Raw genomic sequence first — 24,598 nt, forward strand, 5'->3', positions numbered from 1 at the left:
ACATGCCTGTACCAGTAAACAATTCTGTATCCTTTCTTTATGATGACTCTATCAAAGATTGTGTTTTTTATGTGGTTGATGAAATCTTTGTAGATGTTCCTGATATTATGGATCCCACTGGAATATTATGCCTAAAATCTGTTGTTATTGATTGCTTTCTCTTCTTCCTTTTCATAAGTGTGGCTCTGAGCATCATAAATATAATTTGCATGTGTTTTGTAAGTGAGGTTACAGCTTAAACTTACACTTACACAAAAGAAGAACAAAATATGAGCGTTAAAAACAAATTTTTGACCTGCTATTTGTTTCATGTAATGACCAAAGTAAGCATCTTCTGTGGATGAGTGCACGTATCACACCCTGTAGCCATTCCCTCTGGCAGCCCCTTGTTAGCTCGTTACTGGGAGGGGAGAAAAGAGGAATTTCATGTGATGCTTATTAATTTAATTGGGTTAAACGTAATCTTTTTATTTTTGTTCCATTGCCACATCATTTTAATCAGCATATTAACTTTTTCAACAGTTCTCATTTTTTGTTCCTATCACTCTTTTTCCACCTGGAATCTCTGTGCATGTGAATTTAATTGTTTTTATTTATCTGTCATAAAAACATTTGTGACTGCCGATTTATTAGTTTAAATACAACACCAAAAAAAAAAAAAGAAATAATCTGTTTACATTTATGTGCAATGGTGCTAAAAATGTATTTTTTTTTTTTTTTTACAAGATGCACATTTTTCTGGGCACTAATTGTCATACAAACATTTAAAACAAATATTGTTATTGAACTATGGACAAGAAGGATTTTCACGAAACAATGGTTATAAATAAAACAAAATTCAAGGAAAATTAGGAACAGAGGTAACGAACATAATAACATGGATAAAAATATGGGCTGATTAAATGAAAGAAATTTAAAGCAAAATTGCTACAAAAAAATTTGTAAAATAACATGAACAAAGATTCCAAGTGGGAAAAGAATGACAGGAAGAAAAATGAGAGCAAATGAAAAAAGTATTACAATGATTAAAATAATGTAATATGTTGTTGTTGTTGTTGTTGTTGTTGTTGTTGTTGTTGTTGTGGTCTTCAGTCCTGAGACTGGTTTGATGCAGCTCTCCACGCTAACCTAACCTATCCTGTGCAAGCTTCTTCATCTCCCAGTACCTGCTGCAACCTACATCCCTCTGAATCTGTTTAGTGTATTCATCTCTTGGTCTCCCTCTACAATTTTTATCCTCTATACTGCCCTCCAATACTAAATTTGTGATCCCTTGATGCCTCAGAACATGTCCTACCAACCGATCCCTTCTTCTAGTCAAGTTGTGTCACAAACTCCTCTTCTCCCCAATCCTATCCAGTACCTCCTCATTAGTTATGTGATCTACCCATCTAATCTTCAGCATTCTTCTGTAGTACTACATTTCGAAAGCTTCTATTCGCTTCTTGTCTAAACTATTTCTCGTCCATGTTTCACTTCCATACATGGCTACACTCCATACAAATACTTTCAGAAAAGACTTCCTGACACTTAAATCTATACTCGATGTTAACAAATTTCTCTTCTTCAGAAACGCTTTCCCTGCCATTGCCAGTCTACATTTTATATCTTCTATACTTCGACCATCATCAGTTATTTTGCTCCCCAAATAGCAAATCTCCTTTACTACTTTAAGTGTCTCATTTCCTAATCTAATTCCCTCAGCATCACCCGACTTAATTTGACTACATTCCATTATCCTCGTGTTGCTTTTGTTGATGTTCATCTTATATCCTCCTTCCAAGACACTGCCCATTCCGTTCAACTGCTCTTCCAAGTCCATTGCTGTCTCTGACAGAATTACAATGTCATCGGCAAACCTCAAAGTTTTTATTTCTTCTCCATGGATTTTAACACCTACTCCGAAATTTTCTTTTGTTTCCTTTACTGCTCGCTCAATATACAGATTAAACAACATCGGGGAGAGGCTACAACCCTGTCTCACTCCCTTCCTAACCACTGCTTCCCTTTCATGCCTTTCAATTCTTATAACTGCCATCTGGTTTCTGTACAAATTGTAAATAGCCTTTCGTTCCCTGTATTTTATCCCTGCCGTCTTTAGAATTTCAAAGAGAGTATTCCAGTCAACATTGTCAAAAGCTTTCTCTAAGTCTACAAATGCTAGAAACGTAGGTTTGCCTTTTCTTAATCTAGCTTCTAAAATAAGTCGTAGGGCCAGTATTGCCTCACGTGTTCCCATATTTCTACGGAATCCAAACTGATCTTCCCCAAGGTCAGCTTCTACCAGTTTTTCCATTCGTCTGTAAAGAATTCGTGTTAGTATTTTGCAGCCGTGACTTATTAAACTGATAGTTCAGTAATTTTCACATCTGTCAACACCTGCTTTCTTTGGAATTGGAATTATTATATTCTTCTTGACGTCTGAGGGTATTTCGCCTGTCTCATACATTTTGCTCACCAGATGGTAGAGTTTTGTCAGTACTGGCTCTCCCAAGGCTGTCAGTAGTTCTAATGGAATGTTGTCTGCTCCTGGGGCCTTGTTTCGACTTAGGTCTTTCAGTGCTCTATCAAACTCTTCACGCAGTATCATATCTCCCATTTCACCTTCATCTACATCCTCTTCCATTTCTATAACATTGCCCTCAAGTACATCTCCCTTGTATAGACCCTCTATATATTCCTTCCACCTTTCTGCTTTCCCTTCTTTGCTTAGAACTGGGTTTCCAACTGAGCTCTTGATATTTATACAAGTGGTTCTCTTTTCTCCAAAGGTCTCCTTAATTTTCCTGTAGGCAGTATCTATCTCACCCCTAGTGATATATGCCTCTACATCCTTACATTTGTCCTCTAGCCATGCCTGCTTAGCCATTTTGCACTTCCTGTCGATTTCATTTTTGAGATGTTTGTATTCCTTCTTGCCTGCTTCATTTACTGCATTTTTATATTTTCTTCTTTCGTCAATTAAGTTCAATATTTCTTTTGTCACCCAAGGATTTCTACTAGCCCTTGTCTTTTTACGTACTTGATCATCTGCTGCCTTCACTACTTCATCCCTCAAAGCTACCCATTCTTCTTCTACTGTATTTCTTTCCCCCCATTCTTGTCAATTGTTCCTTTATGCTCTCCCTGAAACTCTGTACAACCTCTGGTTTAGTCAGTTTATCCAGGTCCCATCTCCTAAAATTCCCACCTTTTTGCAGTTTCTTCAGTTTTAATCTACAATGTAACATAATAACAGAAATAAAAAATTATACTTAACCCAATTAATTAAGTAAAACTAACTACCAAGTCACTTCAATAAGGATTTAAAAATAAAAACTTTTGATGTACCTAACAAGATTCAAATCCACATCCTTCAGCATGGGGAGGCCTTTATCTTAAGCATTACACTACACCACCAGACTGTTAAACAGCCCTTTCCAATTTTTAAGCTGTAGAGCAGTGGTGGTCAACCTAGTCCCTACCACCCATGAGTGGACGTCCAGCTTTCATGGTGTGCCAGGGTGAATAGCTGCAAGGTGTGATACATGGATCTTTAACCTTTATCACTGTATAAATGATTTCAGAACGTCGATCCCACTGCCACACCCGCATTCCCAGAAGGTGGCACACTTATTATCTAACACATGAAGACCACAGTAATGATCAAAACGAAATGGATAGACTAACAATGTCAAACAAATGAGAAATCACAATGGGCTACAAATTGCAATAATTGATGGAAGAAAAAGAAGAAGAAAAATACATGAAAAAACTCCACACTAAAAACTGACATAATTATGGATGCAATGTTTGTTGTGATCATAAAGTTCATGCAACAACACAAATACAATGAGGGAATATTTTACCATGAAGACTGACTTACCTCAACTGTTACACCAAGTACTTGTTTCAAGCCAAAACCTTCTTTCACTGATACAGTGACAACAGTTCTTCCGGTGGCACTCTGTGATCTTATTAATCCACGTTCATTCACTGTTAGCAATGGAGTCACATTACTAACTGCACGGTCGATACTTTCAACATCTGATGATTCTGCTTTCTCTGCAGGATCAATTGAACCCAGCACTGAGTACATGAGATCTCCTTCGTGGTTTGTTTTTAGCTGTATTTCAGTGTCAGGAGCCATCAAAATATATGGTGACTGAAATTCTCCTACACTGGGTGGTGATGCAAGACGCAGCTCTTCAAACACTTCAATTTCTAAGCTAGTTTCAAATTTCACTGTCTGCTCTTGAGGAAAAGCAGACATTCTAGGAGGTACAGTAACATTTAAATAAATAGTTGAGATGCCCGCCCTTAGAGCAGTCAATCGCATGGAAATTTTATCTTCATCTTTCAGTACAATACCAGTTTCATGGTAAACATTATTCAATTGAACTACATTAGGTGCTGAAACAGCCCAATCAAACAGCAGAGATGGCCTTGCACAACCAATAATCAAGGGCGTCAACTCTTCAGGAATACCATGAGCCCAAAGTGGCATTGTAGCACCAACAATTATTCTATTTAATGGTGCATTAATTTTAATGGCAGCAAGAGGAATGACATTTATTTCAACACTATCCTTTGAATAGACGACCCTCTGTCCTGTTGCCTTGTTTATGCCCACAGCTTTTCCAACAAGTACTGTTTTCCCTTGGCCAAATCCTTCAACAAGGCCAACTGAATTCACTGTTGCAATTGAGGTAGAGCTAACAGAATAATCAATATGTGATGCTGGTCGTGGACCACCATGACTGTTAATCTGGTACACAGATCCTACCACCAGTGTGACATTTCGGGGTAGGAGTTTTAAAGGTGGGAAAACCTGAATTGGAACAGGGTGACTGAGCACTTCATTCCCTTCAAAACCACTGGCAAAAATTAAGTTTATATCGCCAAGTTGCAAGCCAGTAATAACATAATGGACTTCTCCCAAGGAACCTACTTTCATGAGGGTCTCCTTGTCAGGCAAAAGTTTTATTCCAATGACTGCTGTATCAGCTAATGGTCGAAGATTCAACAAAGAAATATCTGAAATGGGCAAAACATTTCCTGTTGTATCATATAAATGAACAACAGCTGGAATGCATCGACCCTTCTCTACATGTTCAGCAACTTCTACTTTGATGCTGCCTACACTTGAAACCTGAACTTCTGCTAGTGCTGGTTTTGATGGAAGACATAGGTCTACCATAGCCAATTTTAAATGACCATCTGTTTTTGGAACAATTTCTATAATTCTGGAGCCTTCCACATAAGTAACATCAGCCACGTCTTCAGAACTGAGGACAAGTTCATAATAACCTGAACCTTGGCTTACTTGGAGTTTAATCATATTATCAGGATGGTTGAAAACATAAGCAACATTGGGTGTTACAATAGTATCGCTGACTAACAGAAGGCTCAATGTTGACACAATTTCTGGTGTTGACTCATAGCCTTTTTTATCAGTGACAGGAAATGGGGGATATTCTGGAATGATTTCCAATTCTCTCAGCAAAAGAGTATTATAGCCGACAACACGTGCTGTTATTTCAAGGACACCAGTCTTGCCTTTTGGTTGTATCACTTGATATTGGCGTGAGGGGAAGACGCGACCATTTTCTTCTAAATTTTCAAAAACCATCTCGTCTGGATTAGGCAAAATACCAAGAGATTCGTCAGAAACCATCCAGTCAATGTCCAAACTTGATACATTGTCAAATACATGACCTTGTTCATCTGTAACAATAACAGCCACTTCAATATCTTTATAATTCTGCACCACCATTCTTTCATTCTGGTAATTGATTGGACAACGTTCTTTCTCTGTCAGTTTAATTTCTGGAAATAGTGAAATGTAACGGGGTTTTGCACAATATACAGTCACTGTTGCAACAGATTCTGAGCGCTTTCTGTACCTAGCCATCGGTTTGTTTGTGACTGTCAAGGTAACTTCTGCTTCACCAAGCTGCTTACATAAAATACGGTAAGTGTAAACATCTGGCTGATCTGAAACAATGTTACTGAGTTCCATTACTTCTATAATATCATTTTCACTGGGAGTCGGCTCCAAGTGATGAAAATGCTCAGATGCATGTCCAATCCAAGGTCTTGGTCCACCAGTAAATACTACTGTCCTTGCTGATCCAACAGCTAAAACTACAACGCCACTAGCTGGATTGACAGGCTTTAATGGCCAGTAACTTGCTAATGTAACACTATCTTCAAGTGTTATTTCTTCTTGTGTATATGACACTGTCACTTTTGTAGTACCCAACTCCGTAGCTGTGATACCCAAAGACGAACAAGCTGTGCCAATGGGTGCTGTTTTAAGAGACTCGTTAAATGAAAAAATTTCGTCCCATATCTGGACCTGAAATGGGATGTCTGCACATTGTGTGAAAGCAGCAAGTGATATCTTTTTTGCTTTATCACTTTCTACTGGCCTCTCAGCAAACATTGCAACATGTAAAAAAATAGAGTTTCCCACTTCTGTTTCTGCCAAATATTCTACTATTTGCAGCTGGCGCGGTGGCAAAATATGAAAATTTGACACTGCATAGTTGTTTCGATTAATGTCCATTGCAGCAGTTATCTCAACATGCCCTTGATTGACAGTTCTTACTACTCCAGCCTGAGTGACAACAGCAATAGAGGTGTCTTTGCTTTGCCATACAAAATTTCCATCACCACCTGATACTTGGAGTTTTACTTCATACCTAGAAGGCAAAAAAGGAACTATTTAGTGGTACTTGTTACACGTGCTATTAAAAGTTCATAGCTATAAAAGATGTAATAAGCAGCTGGCTCCATTTCCTCTAAGAGAACAAAGGACTAAAGCTGCATTTAAAAACTCACTTTGCATAAGGTCGAGTTATTTAAAATCAAAAAAAGTCTTTGCAATAACATATCTGTAAATACATTAAGATTTAATATACACACTGAAATTTGTTACAAAATGAAGCAAGCAGTATACAAGTTGACAGGGATAAGTCAAACACAAATAAAAAATGTAAATCTTTAGACTACAGCAAATAATCGCATTCTTATGAAAAGCCATGGTACATTGAAGAATTGCACAAAGAAAACTTATCATCACAAATGATCAATTTTTGGAACCTTCACCTTTTTGAATTTTTACTCTTTTGCTGCTCTAATTAACACCCTCACATAAACAAAGTGGCACCACTTGCTGTCTTGTTTATGATTAGTTGCCCAGACAGACAAAAGTTTGTGGAGGAGGACAGGAACAGGGAAGAGGGAGTGGCATGGGGGGGGGGGGGGGGGGGGGAGATGAAACGAAAAAGTTTGTGGAGGGGAGCAGGATCAGGAAATAGGGAGTGGGGGGGGGGGGGGGGGGGAGATGAAACGAATGGGCAACTGGAAAGCAGGAAGATGTGCAAGGCAGAGAGGATATATGGAAGTACTGTGAGGCAGGACAGGGACATACAGTGGTTCTTAGCACCAGATACAAAATAAGGAATAAAGGAGGGAAAGAAAATTAGGGATTACTGTTCCATTGACAGTTACGTCATCAGAGACAGAGCAAAAGCTGAGTTATTTCACAGATGGGTAAGGAAATCAGCCATGCCCTTTCTAAGGGAACCAGCCCAGCATTTGCCTGGAGCAATTTAGGGACGTAAAGGAATACCTAACTCCGAGTGGCTGGACTTAGATTTGAACTGTTGTTCTTCTGAATGTGAGTCCAGTGCACTAAACACTGTGCCACCTTGCTCCGTAAATAATGATTAATTTTGAAAACTGGCATTCTATGGATCGGAGCGTGGAATCACGCAGGCAGGTAGGTTAGAAAATTTAAAGAGGGAAATGGATAGGTTAAAGTTACATATAGTGGGAATTAGTGAAGTTCGGTGGCAGGAGGAACAAGACTTTTGGTCAGGTGAATACAGGGTTATAAATACAAAATCAAATAGGGGTAATGCAGGAGTAGGTTTAATAGTGAATAAAAAAGTAGGAGTGCGGGTAAGCTACTACAAACAGCATAGAGAACACATTATTGTGGCCAAGATAGACACAAAGCCCACACCTACTACAAAAGTACAAGTTTATATGCCACCTAGCTCTGCAGATGATAAAGAAGTTGATGAAATGTACGATGAGATAAAAGAAATTATTCAGGCAGTGAATGGAGACGAAAATTTAATAGTCATGGGTGACTGTAATTTGACAGTATGAAAAGGAAGAGAACGAAACATAGTAGGTGAATGTGGATTGGGGCTAAGAAATGGAAGAGAAAGCCACGTGGTAGAATTTTGCATAGAGCATAACTTAATCATAGCTAACACTTGGTTTAAGAATCATGAAAGAAGATTGTATACATGGAAGACCCCTAGAGATACTAAAAGGTTTCAGATAGATTATATAATGGTAAGACAGAGATTTAGGAACCAGATTTTAAATTGTAAGACATTTCCAGGGCCAGATGTGGACTCTGACCACAATCTATTGGTTACGAACTGTAGATTAAAACTGAAGAAACTGCAAAAAGGTGGGAATTTAAGAAGATGGGACCTGGATAACTGAAAAAACCAGAGGTTGTACAGAGTTTCAGGGAGAGCATAAGGGAACAATTGACAGGAATGGGGGAAAGAAATACAGTAGAAGAAGAATGGGTAGCTTTGAGGAATGAAATAGTGAAGGCAGCAAATGATCACGTAGGTAAAAAGACGAGGGCTAGTAGAAAACCTTGGGTAACAGAAGAGATACTGCCTACAGGAAAATTAAAGAGACAATTGGAGAAAAGAGAACCACTTGTATAAATATCAAGAGATCAGTTGGAAACCCAGTTCTAAGCAAAGAAGGGAAAGCAGAAAGGTGGAAGGAATATATAGAGGGTCTATACAGGGGCAATGTTCTTGAGGACAATATTATGGAAATGGAAGAGGAGGTAGATGAAGATGAAATGGGAGGTATGATACTGTGTGTAGAGTTTGACAGAGCACTGAAAGACCTGAGTCGAAACAAGGCCCTGGGAGTAGACAACATTCCATTAGAACTACTGACAGCCTTGGGAGAGCCAGTACTGACAAAACTCTACCATCTGGTGAGCAAGATGTATGAGACAGGCGAAATTCCCTCAGACTTCAAGAAGAATATAATAATTTCAATCCCAAAGAAAGCAGGTGTTGACAGATGTGAAAATTACTGAACTATCAGTTTAATAAGTCACAGCTGCAAAATACTAACGCGAATTCTTTACAGACAAATGGAAAAACTATAGAAGCCGACCTCGGGGAAGATCAGTTTGGATTCCGTAGAAATGTTGGAACGCGTGAGGCAATACTGACCCTATGACTTATCTTAGAAGAAAGATTAAGTAAAGGCAAACCTACATTTCTAGCATTTGTAGACTTAGAGAAAGCTTTTGACAATGTTGACTGGAATACTCTCTTTCAAATTCTGAAGGTGGCAGGGGTAAAATACAGGGAGCAAAAGGCTATTTACAATTTGTACAGAAACCAGATGGCAGTTATAAGACTCGAGGGACATGAAAGGGAAGCAGTGGTTGGGAAGGGAGTGAGACAGGGTTGTAGCCTCTCCCCGATGTTATTCAATCTGTATATTGAGCAAGCAGTAAAGGAAAAAAAAGAAAAATTCAGAGTAGGTATTAAAATCCATGGAGAAGAAGTAAAAACTTTGAGGTTTGCCGATGACATTGTGATTCTGTCGGAGACAGCAAAGGACTTGGAAGAGCAGTTGATCGGAATGCACAGTGTCTTGAAAGGAGGGTATAAGATGAACATCAACAAAAGCAAAACGAGGTTAACGGAATGTAGTCAAATTAAGTCGGGTGATGCTGAGGGAATTAGATTAGGAAATGAGACACTTAAAGTAGTAAAGGAGTTTTGCTATTTGTGGAGAAAAATAACTGATGATGGTCGAAGTAGAGAGGATATGAAATGTAGACTAGCAATCGAAAGGAAAGCATTTCTAAAGAAGAGAAATCTGTTATCATAGAATATAGATTTACGTGTCAGGAAGTCGTTTCTGAAAGTATTTGTATGGAGTGTAGCCATGTATGGAAGTGAAACATGGACGATAAATAGTTTAGACAAGAAGAGAATAGAAGCTTTCGAAATGTGGTGCTACAGAAGAATGCTGAAGATTACTCCTACTCCTACTAATGAGGAGGTATTGAATATAATTGGGGAGAAGAGGATTTTGTGGCACAACTTGACTAGAAGAAGGGATCGGTTGGTAGGACATGTTCTAAGGCATCAAGGGATCACAAATTTAGTACTGGAGGGCAGCGTGGAGGGTAAAAATCATAGTGGGAGACCAAGAGATGAATACACTAAGCTGATTCAGAAGGATGTAGGCTGCAGTAGATACTGGGAGATGAAGAGGCTTGCACAGGACAGAGTAGCATGGAGAGCTGCATCAAACCAGTCTCATGACTGAAGACCACAACAACAACATATTGTAGTAATTAAAAAACTTAAGACTGTGGCACACGACAGAGAGAGAGAGAGAGAGAGAGAGAGAGAGAGAGAGAGAGAGAGAGAGAGGTATGGAGGAGGGAGGGGTCAGGTGTGTATGGTTAAAACAAGGAGGAATGGGGATGGAAAATGAAAGGAGAAAAGGGGAGCACAAAGGAATGGTAAGGGGGCAGCTGAGAATAGGTGCTAGCTGAGGGTTTTTGCCACAAGGAAGCTTAGGAAGGAGGATGTGTTGGAGAGAGAGTTCCCCAACGTGCACTAATGTAAACTTCTACAATGCCCTTTTTTCACAGTATTTATGTCGCCCTCCATTCTCTGACCTGTCAGTCAGCAAGACTCAGCTGAACCACGAGCAACTCTGGGTGAAATGCCAGGAAAGAAAAAGTTCCATGAACCACAACCATACAACCCAGAAGATTCATCAACAGCTAAGATATCCAGTTGTGAAAGCCTCCATTACATAGTTCTTATTATTACTCAAGCGGAGTCCAACACTATGTCTCCGTCTCATCCATTTGGTACAATGAGGGTGTGTCACTGTGCTACACAATGCATGTCATCTCGATGTTCCCTTTGTAGACATACGTGCTACTTCACTTATTTGTTTAGCGTGTGGAATAGCTGGTTTGTAACAGCTGATGCGTAGAACTTTCTTTGATGTTGTACGTTTGCACGAAGATGGTGCCACAAGGCGCACAATGACAGCAATTCCAAATTCATTATGTCTTCTACAGTAATTTTGTAAATGATTATATTGGACGCAACAATGGACACACTAAGAAAATGTCACTGTCATTTTCAAAGGTTACTGACTTCTGACTGGTAATTCATCCACTATCTGATCATGCTGCTGGTCAGGTCAGCACCACCCAGATTCCATGATTCCACTGCTAAGAAGAGACTTGACCTTTATTTATCAGTAGTTACAAACTGACCCACACATTAATTTATTATCTTGTTTGGTAAAAAAGATGATTCACTCTAATGACTTGTGGCTGATATGTTCCATAACATATCTTTAAAGACATGTCAACATTTACCAAAAACAAAAACTGAAGTTTTCTGAACAACATGATCAGAAAAAAAGAAACAACTTACAAACAGCAGAGCACATAGAAAGCATGACCTATACCAGCAATCTTGAAGCCAGAGAAGGCAGGAAATATTTGCTATTCAATGCCAAGTACTGGAGATCACCTTCAGAAGTCAGTGGCTATCAGCAAATGTCATGGTTTTGTTATAACATTACTGATAAGCTAGGTATTTGACTCAAGGAAAGTGGTTTTCCACACTAACGACTGGTACAGAAAAAGGGCCAGACTGAGAGCCTGAGTTGTAAAACAAACTAAGAGAATTGTAAAAATTAATGCATAAATTATATAATAAAAAGCGTATCAGTTAAATGTTAACATGTTCAGTTTGTAAATGGGGGCAGGAGTGGGAAGTGGGGAGTTATGAGAGGGGGGGGGGGCAGTTTATGTAACAAGGAAAGTGAAATTTAGATCAGTTTAGTATTATGAAACAATAACATAGTGTGCAGTAGTATTGTTGGCAGATAGCTCAATATTTTAGTCTGCTCGCCAGAAAATCTCTGGTTTTTAACAAATATACAATCTATTACATATAATGACTATCAAGAAAATCAGAAGGAAAAAATAAATAAAATCCAGCACAGAGAAACGTTGAGTTTATCCCTGCTCATTTTAAAGGTAACCTGCAGCAGTAGTAGTGTTCTGATATACTAGAAAGCTTACATCCATTTATTGAAATAAACCAGCTTAGACTAACTGTTCTAGTTGTTATACAAAATGTAGGTGGAACCCAATATACATTAGTGGTAAGCAAAAGTGAAAGAAAATAGGCAGACAAAAGCCGCATAGTCATCGTAGATACAGGAAGAAAAATAAGGTTTGGAATCATCTACATAAAGTGACATTTAGAATCACTATGATATTGAATAAGTGTACCATTTGGCTGTGGTGAGAACTGGTGTGAATGGGACATCATTTGAAATGCACTGGGAAATGTTTTGGTGTGATATCCAGTGTCAATCAATGTGACCAGGGAATCTCTGTGTAGCAACGAACAATGGAGAAATTAAGTAAAATAATCACAGGCAACTATGTTGCTGTATCCCAAAGACATACATTTGCATGTAAGTGACATGAGAGGTGACTACAAGTATAAAGAAAAAACTAGAATATAAATAACTATTCCTGTCCAATTGCACTCAACAAAAGGAACCAGAAAGGGCTGTAAGACTACGACAGGCAAAGGCACAAACAAGACAGCAGTGTTTCCTCATGTACCAAAAGGGGGAAAGATCTGGAGAAATGAGACTCTTCAATGATTCAATATGATCATTCAGGATCCAGGAAAAACAAAGAAAGCAGGACTGTAATAAAAATATAGCAGCATGTAACATTTTAAAAAGTCTTGAGAAGTCAGAAGTGGCAGATGGGTAAAAGTGAATAGCAGAGAAGCATTCAAAGGAAATAAAAATTTATAAAGGAGGGTCATTTGTGACACAGAGAAGACGATCAAGTCACATATAAATGCAAAGTTGAGCCACAAGGTGTCTGTCTTCCCCCCCCCCCCCCCCCCAAACACACACACACACACACACACACACACACACACACACACACACACACACACACACACACGCATTCCTGCCATTTAATATTGTCACTCAATTTCTGGATGGTCCGTGGTTGTCTTTCATTCATAGGCTCAATTACATCCAGAATTTGCAACAAAGATTAATAGTATCTATAATGTCATTTTTTTTCTTCTGCTGCTCAACATTACAGTTTAATTATTGCCTGCTTGTCTGCCTCCATAGTGCAATGGCAGCTTTACTGCCTACCACGCAAGGGGGCCCATGTTTGATTCCTGGCAGGAGACTGGGTGTTGTGTGTCCTTCATCACCAATTTCATCATCATTGACATGCAAGTCGTCGAAGTGGCATCAACTAAAAAGACTTCCAATAAGGCAGCCGAACCCCGAAGGAGATACCCCAGCCAATAAATGCCATACGATCATTTCATTTCATTGCCTGCTTTCTTAGGAACACGTACAGTTTTGTGAAGAGTGGACAGCAACATGCCAAAAAGACTGTTCCCTCCTACTGCTATCTGTCAATCACAAAGTTATTTTATTTAAGCTATAGCCATGCATCTTTTGAGAATGTGAACAGAAGTGGTGAAATCTTTGCTCTTCGTAAATAAATCATTGAATTACAAGGAAACATCATGTTATATATGCAAGAACAACATACTTTCACTTTCTTGCAGCCACACAATTTATTTCAAATACTTTTGCATTAATCAAATAAAACATAACAATGGAAAATCCAGGATGGAATCTGACAATACTACAAAAATGATAGGTGCTACACACCATATAGCTGAGATGCTGAGACGCACGTAGGCACAGCATAAAGACTGTCGGGAAGTAAGCTTTCAGCCAATGAGGCCTTCATTGGAAGTACACACGCGCGCACACACACACACACACACACACACACACACACACACACACACACACACACACACACATGAAGGCCTTGTCGGCTGAAAGCTTACTTCCTGACAGTCTTTCTGTTGTGCCTACCTACGACTCAGCATCTCTGCTATATGTAGAGTAGCAACTATCTGTTGCATAATATTAAAACATAACTGTTCTAGACCTTACAGCAAAAATGGAAATATTCTGACCTTTTCTCTTCAATGAATTATATTTAAAAATCACAATGCAGAATCAAGATTTTGTTCCAAATTACTTACTTTGGTCTCTTCAAGGGATGCCATGGAAGTAAGACCTCTGAAGGTGTGATGGCTATTCGCTTATAAATCATAAGATTTGCCTGAGCAGAAATCTTTGGTGAAATTGCATGTATGCGGCCCTCTACATCAGTCACAGATAAGAGAGTTGAGCGCACTTGAGCTGTTCCTACTTCAGACGGTGAACCATAAACATATGTTCCATTATTAGATTTTGTTTGTATTTCAAAATATGCTTCAGGTATCAAAGTAGCCACTTCTACACCATCACCAATGCTCAGTCTGTGGTTCTCTCTAGATAAGAAAATAAAACACAGGGTAAATTATTTGTAAAATTTTTCCTGGCATAGATCTATTCAGTAAGTCAGGTTGTAAAACAACAACTTTAAGAAGTCTAGGTCACCCTAGAGTCATAAACTAGTCACAGTTATCACATAATGGATAATTATTTAACTTCAGCCTCAGGTAAGGTGATATTAAGCAACACAGTTTTTTTAACAATTTGCTAGAGCAAATTTAATAGAGACTCATTTTTTTCTTTTTCTCCTGCAGCTCAATAACCATGCTCTGAAAAAAAAACCAATATATTAATTTTATTAGTTTCAGAAATATTTAATTTTAAAATGCAAAATTGGTCAACTTCACCTCATTTGATGGTACTAGAACAGTTCCCAACATGAACTTTCATTCTGTAGGTTGCTCTTATTTCCTTCTTAGAGATTCTTGCTTCAAGGGTCTACTCAATTCCGCATGTAAAAGGATGAATACATAGCTACAAAAGTACAGGGCTACTACAAATGATTCATTAATTTTCAAAGTTCTGTATTTTCCAAGTGTGTACAAATATCATTGATGCATGAATAGAACTGTAAACTACAAAGTCACCAGCTGGTGGTATGAGTGCAGTGCCTTAACACAATGGTGGCAAAGCATGAGGGTGAACATTTCGCCTCCAACCTGATATTCAGTGAAAAAGCAACCTTCCATTTCTATGGAAAGGTTAGTCACCACAATGTGAGAAAGTGCGGCACGCAAAATCTTCATGAAATTGTGGCACATGAAAGAGATTGATCAAAGGTTAACGTTTTCTGTGCAATGTCACGGATGAAGCTGTATGGGCTGCTTTTCTTCTGCAAGAAGACTTTGACGAGTACCTCTTACCACGGTATGTTGCAGTTGTGGTTGCTTCCACAAGTGATTTCTAATTCTGAGAACTTCATCTTCCAACAGAACGGGGCAACATCAATGTACATTGCTAGCTTAACAATGAACTTCCACACTGCTAGACTTAACATAGTGGTGAAGATGATGTAGCTCTGTTCCCTTGGCCTCACAGCTCACATGATCTAAGGCCTCATGGCTTTTGCCTTTGGGGGTACCATTAGGACCGTGTTTACATACTCTCACTACCAAGAACACTGGAACAGCTCAGAGAGCATATCAATGCCGCTGCAACAACCGCTGACAGGAAGTTGCTACATCAGTTATGGAACAAACTTGACTACTGCTCAGACATGTGGCCTCTGAGGCTCACTCATAGAACATCTACAGCGTGGAAAATGCAAACTTGGTGAGTTCATGATTTTATGTATGTACCAGTCATATCTGTACAGGTAATACTTTGGAAAATATACAGCGTGGTCCATTGATCATGACCGGGCCAAATACCTCACGAAATAAGCGTCAAACGAAAAAACTGCAAAGAACGAAACTTGTCTAAAGGGGGAAACCAGATGGCGCTATGGTTGGCCCGCTAGGTCAAACAGATATCAACTGCATTTTTTAAAATAGGAACCCCCATTTTTTATTACATATTCGTGTAGTACATAAAGAAATATGAATGTTTTAGTTGGACCACTTTTTTCGTTATGTGATAGATGGCACTGTAATAGTCACAAACATATGGCTCACAATTTTAGATGAACAGTTGGTAACAGGTAGGTTTTTTAAATTAAAATATAGAACTTAGGTACATTTGAACATTTTATTTCGGTTGTTCCAATGTGATACATGTACCTTTGTGAACTTATCATTTCTGAGAATGCATGCTGTTACAGCGTGATTACCTGTAAATACCACATTAATGCAATAAATGCTCAAAATGATGTCCATCAACCTCAATGCATTTGTCAATACGTGTAACGACATTCCTCTCAACAGTGAGTAGTTCGCCTTCCGTAATGTTCGCACACGCATTGACAATGCGCTGACACATGTTGTCAGGCATTGTAGATGGATGCGATAGCAAACATCCTTAAACTTTCCCCACTGAAAGAAATCCGGGGACATCAGATCCGGTGAACGTGCGGGCCATGGTATGGTGCTTCAACGACCAATCCACCTGTCACGAAATATGCTGTTCAATACTGCTTCAACCGCACACGAGCTATGTGCCAGACATCCATCATGTTGGAAGTACATCACCATTCTGTCATGCAGTGAAACATCTGTAGTAACATCGGTAGAACATTACGTAGGAAATCAGCATACATTGCACCATTTAGATTGCCATTGATAAAATAATGCCGCACCATACATTAAACCGCCAAGGTCGCTGATGTACCACTTGTCGCAGCCAACGTGGATTTTCTGTCGCCCAATAGTGCATATTATGCCGGTTTATGTTATCGCCGTTGGTGAATGACGCTTCGTCGCTACATAGAATGTATGCAAAAAATCTGTCATCGTCCTCCCATAATTTCTCTTGTGCCCAGTGGCAGAACTGTACACGACGTTCAAAGTCGTCGCCATGCAATTCCTGGTGCATAGAAATATGGTACAGGTGCAATCGATGTTGATGTAGCTTTCTCAACACCGACATTTTTGAGATTCCCGATTCTCGTGCAAATTGTCTGCTACTGATGTGCGGATTAGCCGCGACAGCAGCCACAACACCTACTTGGGCACCATCATTTGTTGCAGGTTGTGGTTGATGTTTCACATGTGGCTGAACACTTCCTGTTTCCTTAAATAACGTAACTATCCGGCGAACGGTCCGGACACTTGGATGATGTCGTCCAGGATACCGAGCAGCATACATAGCACACGCCCGTTGGGCATTTTGATCACAATAGCCATATACCAACATGATATTGACCTTTTCTGCAATTGGTAAACGGTCCATTTTAACACGGGTAATGTATCACAAAGCAAATACTGTCCGCACTGGCAGGATGTTATGTGATAACACATACTTATATGTTTGTGGCTATTACAGCACCATCTATCACAAAGTGAAAAAAGTTTTCCATCTAAAACATTCGTATTTCTTTACGTACTACACGAATATGTAATAAAAAATGGGGGTTCCTATTTGTTGTTGTTGTTGTGGTCTTCAGTCCTGAGACTGGTTTGATGCAGCTCTCCATGCTACTCTATCCTGTGCAAGCTTCTTCATCTCCCAGTACCTACTGCAACCTACATCCTTCAGAATCTGCTTAGTGTATTCATCTCTTGGTCTCCCTCTACGATTTTTACCCTCCGCGCTGCCCTCCAATGCTAAATTTGTGATCCCTTGATGCCTCAAAACATGTCCTACCAACCGATCCCTTCTTCTAGTCAAGTTGTGCCACAAACTTCTCTTCTCCCCAATCCTATTCAATACCTCCTCATTAGTTATGTGATCCACCCACCTTATCTTCAGCATTCTTCTGTAGCATCACATTTCGAAAGCTTCTATTCTCTTCTTGTCCAAACTGGTTATCGTCCATGTTTCACTTCCATACATGGCTACACTCCATACAAATACTTTCAGAAACGACTTCCTGACACTTAAATCTATACTCGATGTTAACAAATTTCTCTTCTTCAGAAACGATTTCCTTGCCATTGCCAGTCTACATTTTATATCCTCTCTACTTCGATCATCATCAGTTATTTTACTCCCTAAATAGCAAAACTCCTTTACTACTTTAAGTGTCTCATTTCCTAATCTAATCCCCTCAGCATCACCCGATTTAATTTGACGACATTCCATTATCCTCGTTTTGCTTTTGTTGATGTTCATCTTATATCCTCCTTTCAAGACACTGTCCATTCCGTTCAGCTGCTCTTCCAAGTCCTTTGCTGTCTCTGACAGAATTACAATGTCATCAGCGAACCTCAAAGTTTTTACTTCTTCTCCATGAATTTTAATACCTACTCCGAATTTTTCTTTTGTTTCCTTTACTGCTTGCTCAATATACAGATTGAATAACATCGGGGAGAGGCTACAACCCTGTCTCACTCCTTTCCCAACCACTGCTTCCCTTTCATGCCCCTCGACTCTTATAACTGCCATCTGGTTTCTGTACAAATTGTAAATAGCCTTTCGCTCCCTGTATTTTACCCCTACCACCTTCAGAATTTGAAAGAGAGTATTCCAGTTAACGTTGTCAAAAGCTTTCTCTAAGTCTACAAATGCTAGAAACGTAGGTTTGCCTTTTCTTAATCTTTCTTCTAAGATAAGTCGTAAGGTTAGTATTGCCTCACGTGTTCCAACATTTCTACGGAATCCAAACTGATCCTCCCAGAGGTCCGCTTCTACCAATTTTTCCATTCCTATTTAAAGAATTTTTCCATTCCTATTTAAAGAAACTTAATTGATATCCATTTGACCTATGGCAGCACCATCTAGCGGGCCAACCATAGTGCCATCAGGTTTCCCCCTGCAAGCGTGACAAGTTTCATTCTTTGTAGTTTTTTCGTTTGATGCTTATTTCGTGAGATATCTGGCCCAGTCACAATCAATGGACCACCCTGTAGAGCTCTAAAAATGAATGAACCATTTATAGTAGCCCTGTCTATCTGCCATACTTCTGTAATTTTTTTGTTGCAGCAACTGCAAAGGTGACATTCCTCTTTCATTTTGATTAATGTTATAGTTCATGCATATTTTCTATGACTTTTGTTGCCAAAGGACTGTGAGGCAGTGTTTGGAGGCAGACAAATTTGCTCAGTTTCTCTGATATATTGTTGAAATAGGAAGTTGAAGAACCTCCAAGTCAAATTTAGCATTTGGCCCTGATGACACAGGTACTAAGTGACTGTTTGCAATCTTAGAGGTAATAGGTGCATTTCACTGGCCAATCTGAACTAATTCATGAAACTAAGAAAAAATCTCACATTTTGAACAGTTTGCCTGTAATATAGTTCTCTGGTGGCCTTATCGAGTAAAATTGCTAACCAATATTTGCAGTCTTTTCAGAAGACAATGTTTATTCTAATATATCAACACCCTGTTGATAACAAAGTTCGGATGGGATGGTAATATGTGATGATAAATGTAACTCACGGGTTTTACCAAAAGACTGTGCATGGATTAAGGAACGCAATTCGAGGCTGTGAAAGAGTGTAATGACTGCCGCAAAGGTTCAGTGGAGTTCTAGAAGGGTTAACCTAATTTCGCAGCACAACTTCAGGAACTTAAATATGTTCAGGTCACGCTAACACAGTCCAAAAGATCTACTTGCACTCAGCCTCCCTGAGGTAATTTCAGGAACTGAAACTTGAATGGGACTACTGGTATATTTATAGAGAGATCTCAATATCCATTGTTACTACAATCATATGATGTACTGATGTAGGCATCGACTATCTTTTTCCTCCTTCCTTACACATTTACCCTCTGAGACACTGTATCCCCCTTTGTCCATCCAACAATAAAGGACATTCTTATTTTTAATCTACAAAACATAAAGTTTTGATGAATAATTTCACTGTATGTTCATCAGTCCGACTGCAGTTGCTTTTGTCTCAGCATTTGGTAAGCATGGGAATCATCTTCTGCTTCACATTAGTATCTAGACCCAACAGATTTACAGTTCCTGTACTGGTGCACAAACTTTATTCAGAGAGCTTTCCTGTCTTCTACATGAAAGGTGGCAGTGCTAAGTACACTGCTTATTCCCAAAAAGCTAACGGGTTTGTTACCACTGCAATTCTTTACTGGTGTGCACATTACTTCACACCATGATTTAACTGTATCTGCAAGAGTTACATCACTATTTGCAGTCACACTCATTTCCAGCTGGGACAGAAGCTTTTATTTCCTTATTAGAAAGAAGATAAAATTATTAATGTAGTCAAATGTCCATTCTGACAGTAAACTGTGTGCAATCTAATCTCTGATGCAAGAAGGAAGATTAGCATATAATATCTCACTGACAATAAGGTTATTACAGATAGATCAAGAGCTCAAATAAATTAGGACATTGGTGATGGTCTTTTCAAAGAAATCACCCGAGCATTCACTATATGTGATTTACGGAAACCAAATAATAATTCAGTCTGGTTATGTGAACAGGCATTTGAATCTATTCTTCTGTAATGCACACCTAGTGGAAAAACTCAACTCATACTAGTTCAGCTGCTGGACAACTGTGAACTGACAAGAAAGACATCAAATATAGACATAAAACTTACAAAACTGTATTTGACTATCAATATTGTATAAATAGTAAAATTCACAGTCTTGATCACATTTTATTTTATTTTTACAGCTAACTGGATTCAGTTTTACAGTCATGATAAGATCTTATATGGAAGTGACACAGGATCATACAAACTTGCCATCATTTGATTGTCACGTGGACTCCTGCACGGAGGACACAGAAATAAGAATCCCTGGCATAGAGAAGCAACTGAAGGAGTTGAAAACAAATATGTCGCCAGGTCCAGATGAAATCCCAATTTCATTTTACATAGTATTCTGTGGCACTGGCCCCTTACTTAGTTTGCATTTATCATGAATCTCTCAAGAGCGCCATTTCCAGCAAATCACTAGCATAATACTGCACCATGCACTCAATGGTCACTGCTGCCTGCCTGCTGGCCAGTACCCAGGTAATTACCAAAACCACGGACACTTCAGCAGGTAGTATACATCAAAAATGTGGTAGCAACACCACAACAAATCTGCTATGAAATGTATAAATAGTGGTTGTTCTAACTAAATAAAAAATTTTTTTTTCTCTGTGGTTTCGGTTTTTGGGATTTGAATAAGCTCACTGAACCATACCAGCTATCAGGAAAATCACTGAACTTCTTTAACATAATGTAAAAAATTGCAAATTGCTTTTTCAGATATACAGTATAGTTAAATATCAGTGAAGCCAACTCAATACTCTTTCACAAAAACCTCTTTAAAATATGCCACTTGTCTCACTATATTTTTGAAATTAAGTTGTGACTGGGACTGCATAAACAATACACATGACTTTGAATTACACTTTGCTTTCAAATTATAAGGAAAGCAATGTGAATGTGAATGAATGCGAATGCTAACAAAATAGTCTACATTGTTTCGTCACTTATATATCAGCTGTGAAAAAACATTCTCATCACATTATGACCTAGTTTGTATTACATTTCTATGATTTAATTTCTCCTTACTCTTACATAATCTTAGTCACTGTGCTTGAAAATTAACTATTATCACTTATATGTAACTAAAGAACCATAAACCCCACGTAAAAATTCTTAAACTTAACAAAAGAGGTGCCACACTGCCATCATCAAATCACCAAGTCATCATGCACGCGTCCGTTACAGAGTCGGCTTCCAGCGTGGTGTCACTTCATTCCACAGTCATCTTGAAAGGGCCACTTGGTAGAGGGTCCAACCTTACCTTATGAGCCGAAGTTCGAACTGAGACCTCCTAGCCACCAATCCACTTGTGCATATACAAGTCACTGCCAGCAGGCCGTCTTGTACTCAGCGGACCATTTCAGCTTGCCACATCAGCCATGACAGAGATCACCCCCAGAATGGGATGCTGACTACATGAGAAAGCACCACACCTAGGCAGCACTGTGGGTAGCAGCTGCCGATGACCTACTACACCGATCTGCCACTGGTCCAAGGGACGAGACCCACTTTCAGCACCACTAGATGGAGGCTTGAGCTTGTCATGCCAACTACTCGAGAAATAAACGAATTGTACCACCTTTGAATATCACATGATAGTGTATGTTGAGTATGTAGATAACGAGGGCTTTATGCCATGGGGATCGGGGAAGTTAAGGCAAATATAGGTATTAGGCAACTGAAGGCATAGTTTGTTGGAAATAGTGTTGTTATGTGAATCATGAATTTAGCTGTCTTCCAAGGGTGCACATTGGGAGATATGTGTTTTGACATCCACAGAGTGCCCTAGTCGTGTGTGAAGCTCCTACCATCATCTTCATCAATATGACTACACTGCAATTCATAACCAAGTGCATGGCAGAGGGTTCAAGAACCACCTTCAAGCTATTTCTCCATTGTTCCACTATCGGACAGTGAGCAGGAAAAATGAACACTTAAATCTTTCTGTGCATACTCTGACATCTCTTTTTTTTTATAATGATGATAATTTTTCCCTACATAAATGGGCACCAATAAAATACTATCACATTTGTAGGATAAAGTTAATGACTGAAATTTCATGAGAAGAACCTGCAGCAAAAAAAAAAAAAAAAGAGAGGTGCCACTCTCTCCCCTATTTCACAATAACATGAAACCAGCTGCCCTTCTTTGAACTTTTTAGATGTCCTCCAAGGATCCTATGTGATGCTGATCCCACACCACTCAGCAATACTCCAGAAGAAGACAGAGAACATTAGTGTAGACAACATCTTTAGTAGATTTGTTGCATTTTCTAAGAGTTCTGTTAATATATCACTCTCTTTGGTTTGCTTTCCCCACAATATTATCTATGTGGTCGTTTGATGTTATGTTATCCATAATTTAAATCCCTAAGTATTCATCTGAATTCACAGCCTTCAAATTTGTGTGATTTATCATGTACCGGTAACCGAAATTTAGTGGAGTCCTTTTAGTGCTTATGTTGATTACATCACACTTTTTGTTATTTAGATTCAATTGCCCCTTTTCGCACCAGACAGATATCTCGTCTAAAGCACTTCGCAACTGATTTTGATCTGATAACTTTACAAGATGGTAAATGACAGCATCAAATGCAAACAAACTAAGAGAGCTGCTCAGACTGTCTTCTACATCATTTACACGGATGAGGAACAGCAGAGAGCCTATAACAATTTCTTGTGGTATGCCACATAATACTTTTACAAAATCCATCCATATAACTGAAACGATACTCAATAAGCATGCAATTTGATTTAAAGTCGTGTTTGAGGAATGGTGTCAAAAACTGCCAGCAAATATAAAAGTAGGTAATCAACCTATGTCGATAGCACTCCTTACCTCATGACAATAAAGAGCGAGTTTCAAGAGAAAGATATTTGCTGAATATGTGTTAGCTATTTGTCAATAAATCGTTTTCTTCAAGGTAATTCATAATGTTGTAACAAAGTACATAAGTTGGAACTTAAATAGTGGCAACACTGCTGTGGAGACACTATACAATGGAAACTACTATTGTCACTGATAACACACGTTGTTGACATATCTACCTTACCTCCGAGCAAATGGCCTCGTCCGTCCCACATCATCGGTGTGCGCACAATCAGGGGAAACTCAGTCACTTGTGAGCGAGGCTCTAACGTAACAGTGTCACTATGTTTTCGAAACAGGAACAACGGAGTTGGATCAAGAGTGAATCTGCCAGAGATCGTACAGCACGACAGTGCCATCAAGGTCTTCAAGAGGCGTGCAGGGAATCAACATCGCTCTACAGAACAGTGGCACGTTGGGTAAAAGCCTTCAATGAAGGTCGGCAAACTGTAGCAGACATGCATCGGGCAGGTCGTCCTAGCATCTCTGAAGAAGAAGTGCATGCTGTTGCCACATTAGTGGACAGTGATCGACACCATACGATTCGTGAGCTCGCCCACGAAATCGGATTAGCACATACAACTGTGCTTTCCATCCTAAAGGAATGCCTGGGCATGCGAAAAATTGCATCACGATGGAATCCGCATGACTTGATGAAAATGGAGAAATGGATGAGTTAAGATGCTGCTCAGACGCACTTGGAGCGCTATGAGCATGAAGGAGAGGCTTTCTTGCAGCATACTGCACAGGGTGTATACGTGGACAAAGAAAAAAAAGTTCTTGAATTTTTACGGGATTTCCCGGTTAAAAATACACTTTCTCCCGGATGAAAATACACTTTTTCCATGTTAAGTGACAGTATACTCTTCCTCGGCACTGTAAAAGTCATCAATCCTTTGAATATTTATGGTTTTATATACCAACGTAGAATTTCCTGGCACTTTAGAAAACGAAACTCTGGGGGAAAAACACGTTTTGAAAGACCTTTGATGTGCAGCAACATGTACACTGCATATTTCCGTATTACGAAGGTATAAATTTGAATTCCACCAAATAAAGCATTGAAATTGAGATTGCGATGCGCTTTTGTAAGCGTCTTAGCTCATTCACGAGATCTCGCCAGCTGATGACAGCAATAGGACACGTGATAGCCAATAGCAAGATCATTCTTA

At 39.1% G+C, this 24,598-nt stretch overlaps 1 protein-coding gene across 1 annotated transcript in view; it reads right to left on the reverse strand.

The window, feature by feature from the left end:
* The window catches only part of LOC126483815 (nuclear pore membrane glycoprotein 210), a 260,572-nt gene that overhangs the window by 138,861 nt on the left and 97,113 nt on the right, over positions 1-24,598 (reverse strand). The window contains exons 6-7 of the mRNA XM_050107008.1: positions 14,217-14,507; positions 3,866-6,686 (exon numbers count right to left, since the gene is read on the reverse strand). Coding sequence (XP_049962965.1) covers positions 3,866-6,686; positions 14,217-14,507 — 3,112 coding nt within the window. The remainder of the gene's footprint in view (positions 1-3,865; positions 6,687-14,216; positions 14,508-24,598) is intronic.

This window comes from Schistocerca serialis, chromosome 6, assembly GCF_023864345.2.
Source record: "Schistocerca serialis cubense isolate TAMUIC-IGC-003099 chromosome 6, iqSchSeri2.2, whole genome shotgun sequence".
Taxonomy (NCBI): Eukaryota; Metazoa; Arthropoda; class Insecta; order Orthoptera; family Acrididae; genus Schistocerca; species Schistocerca serialis.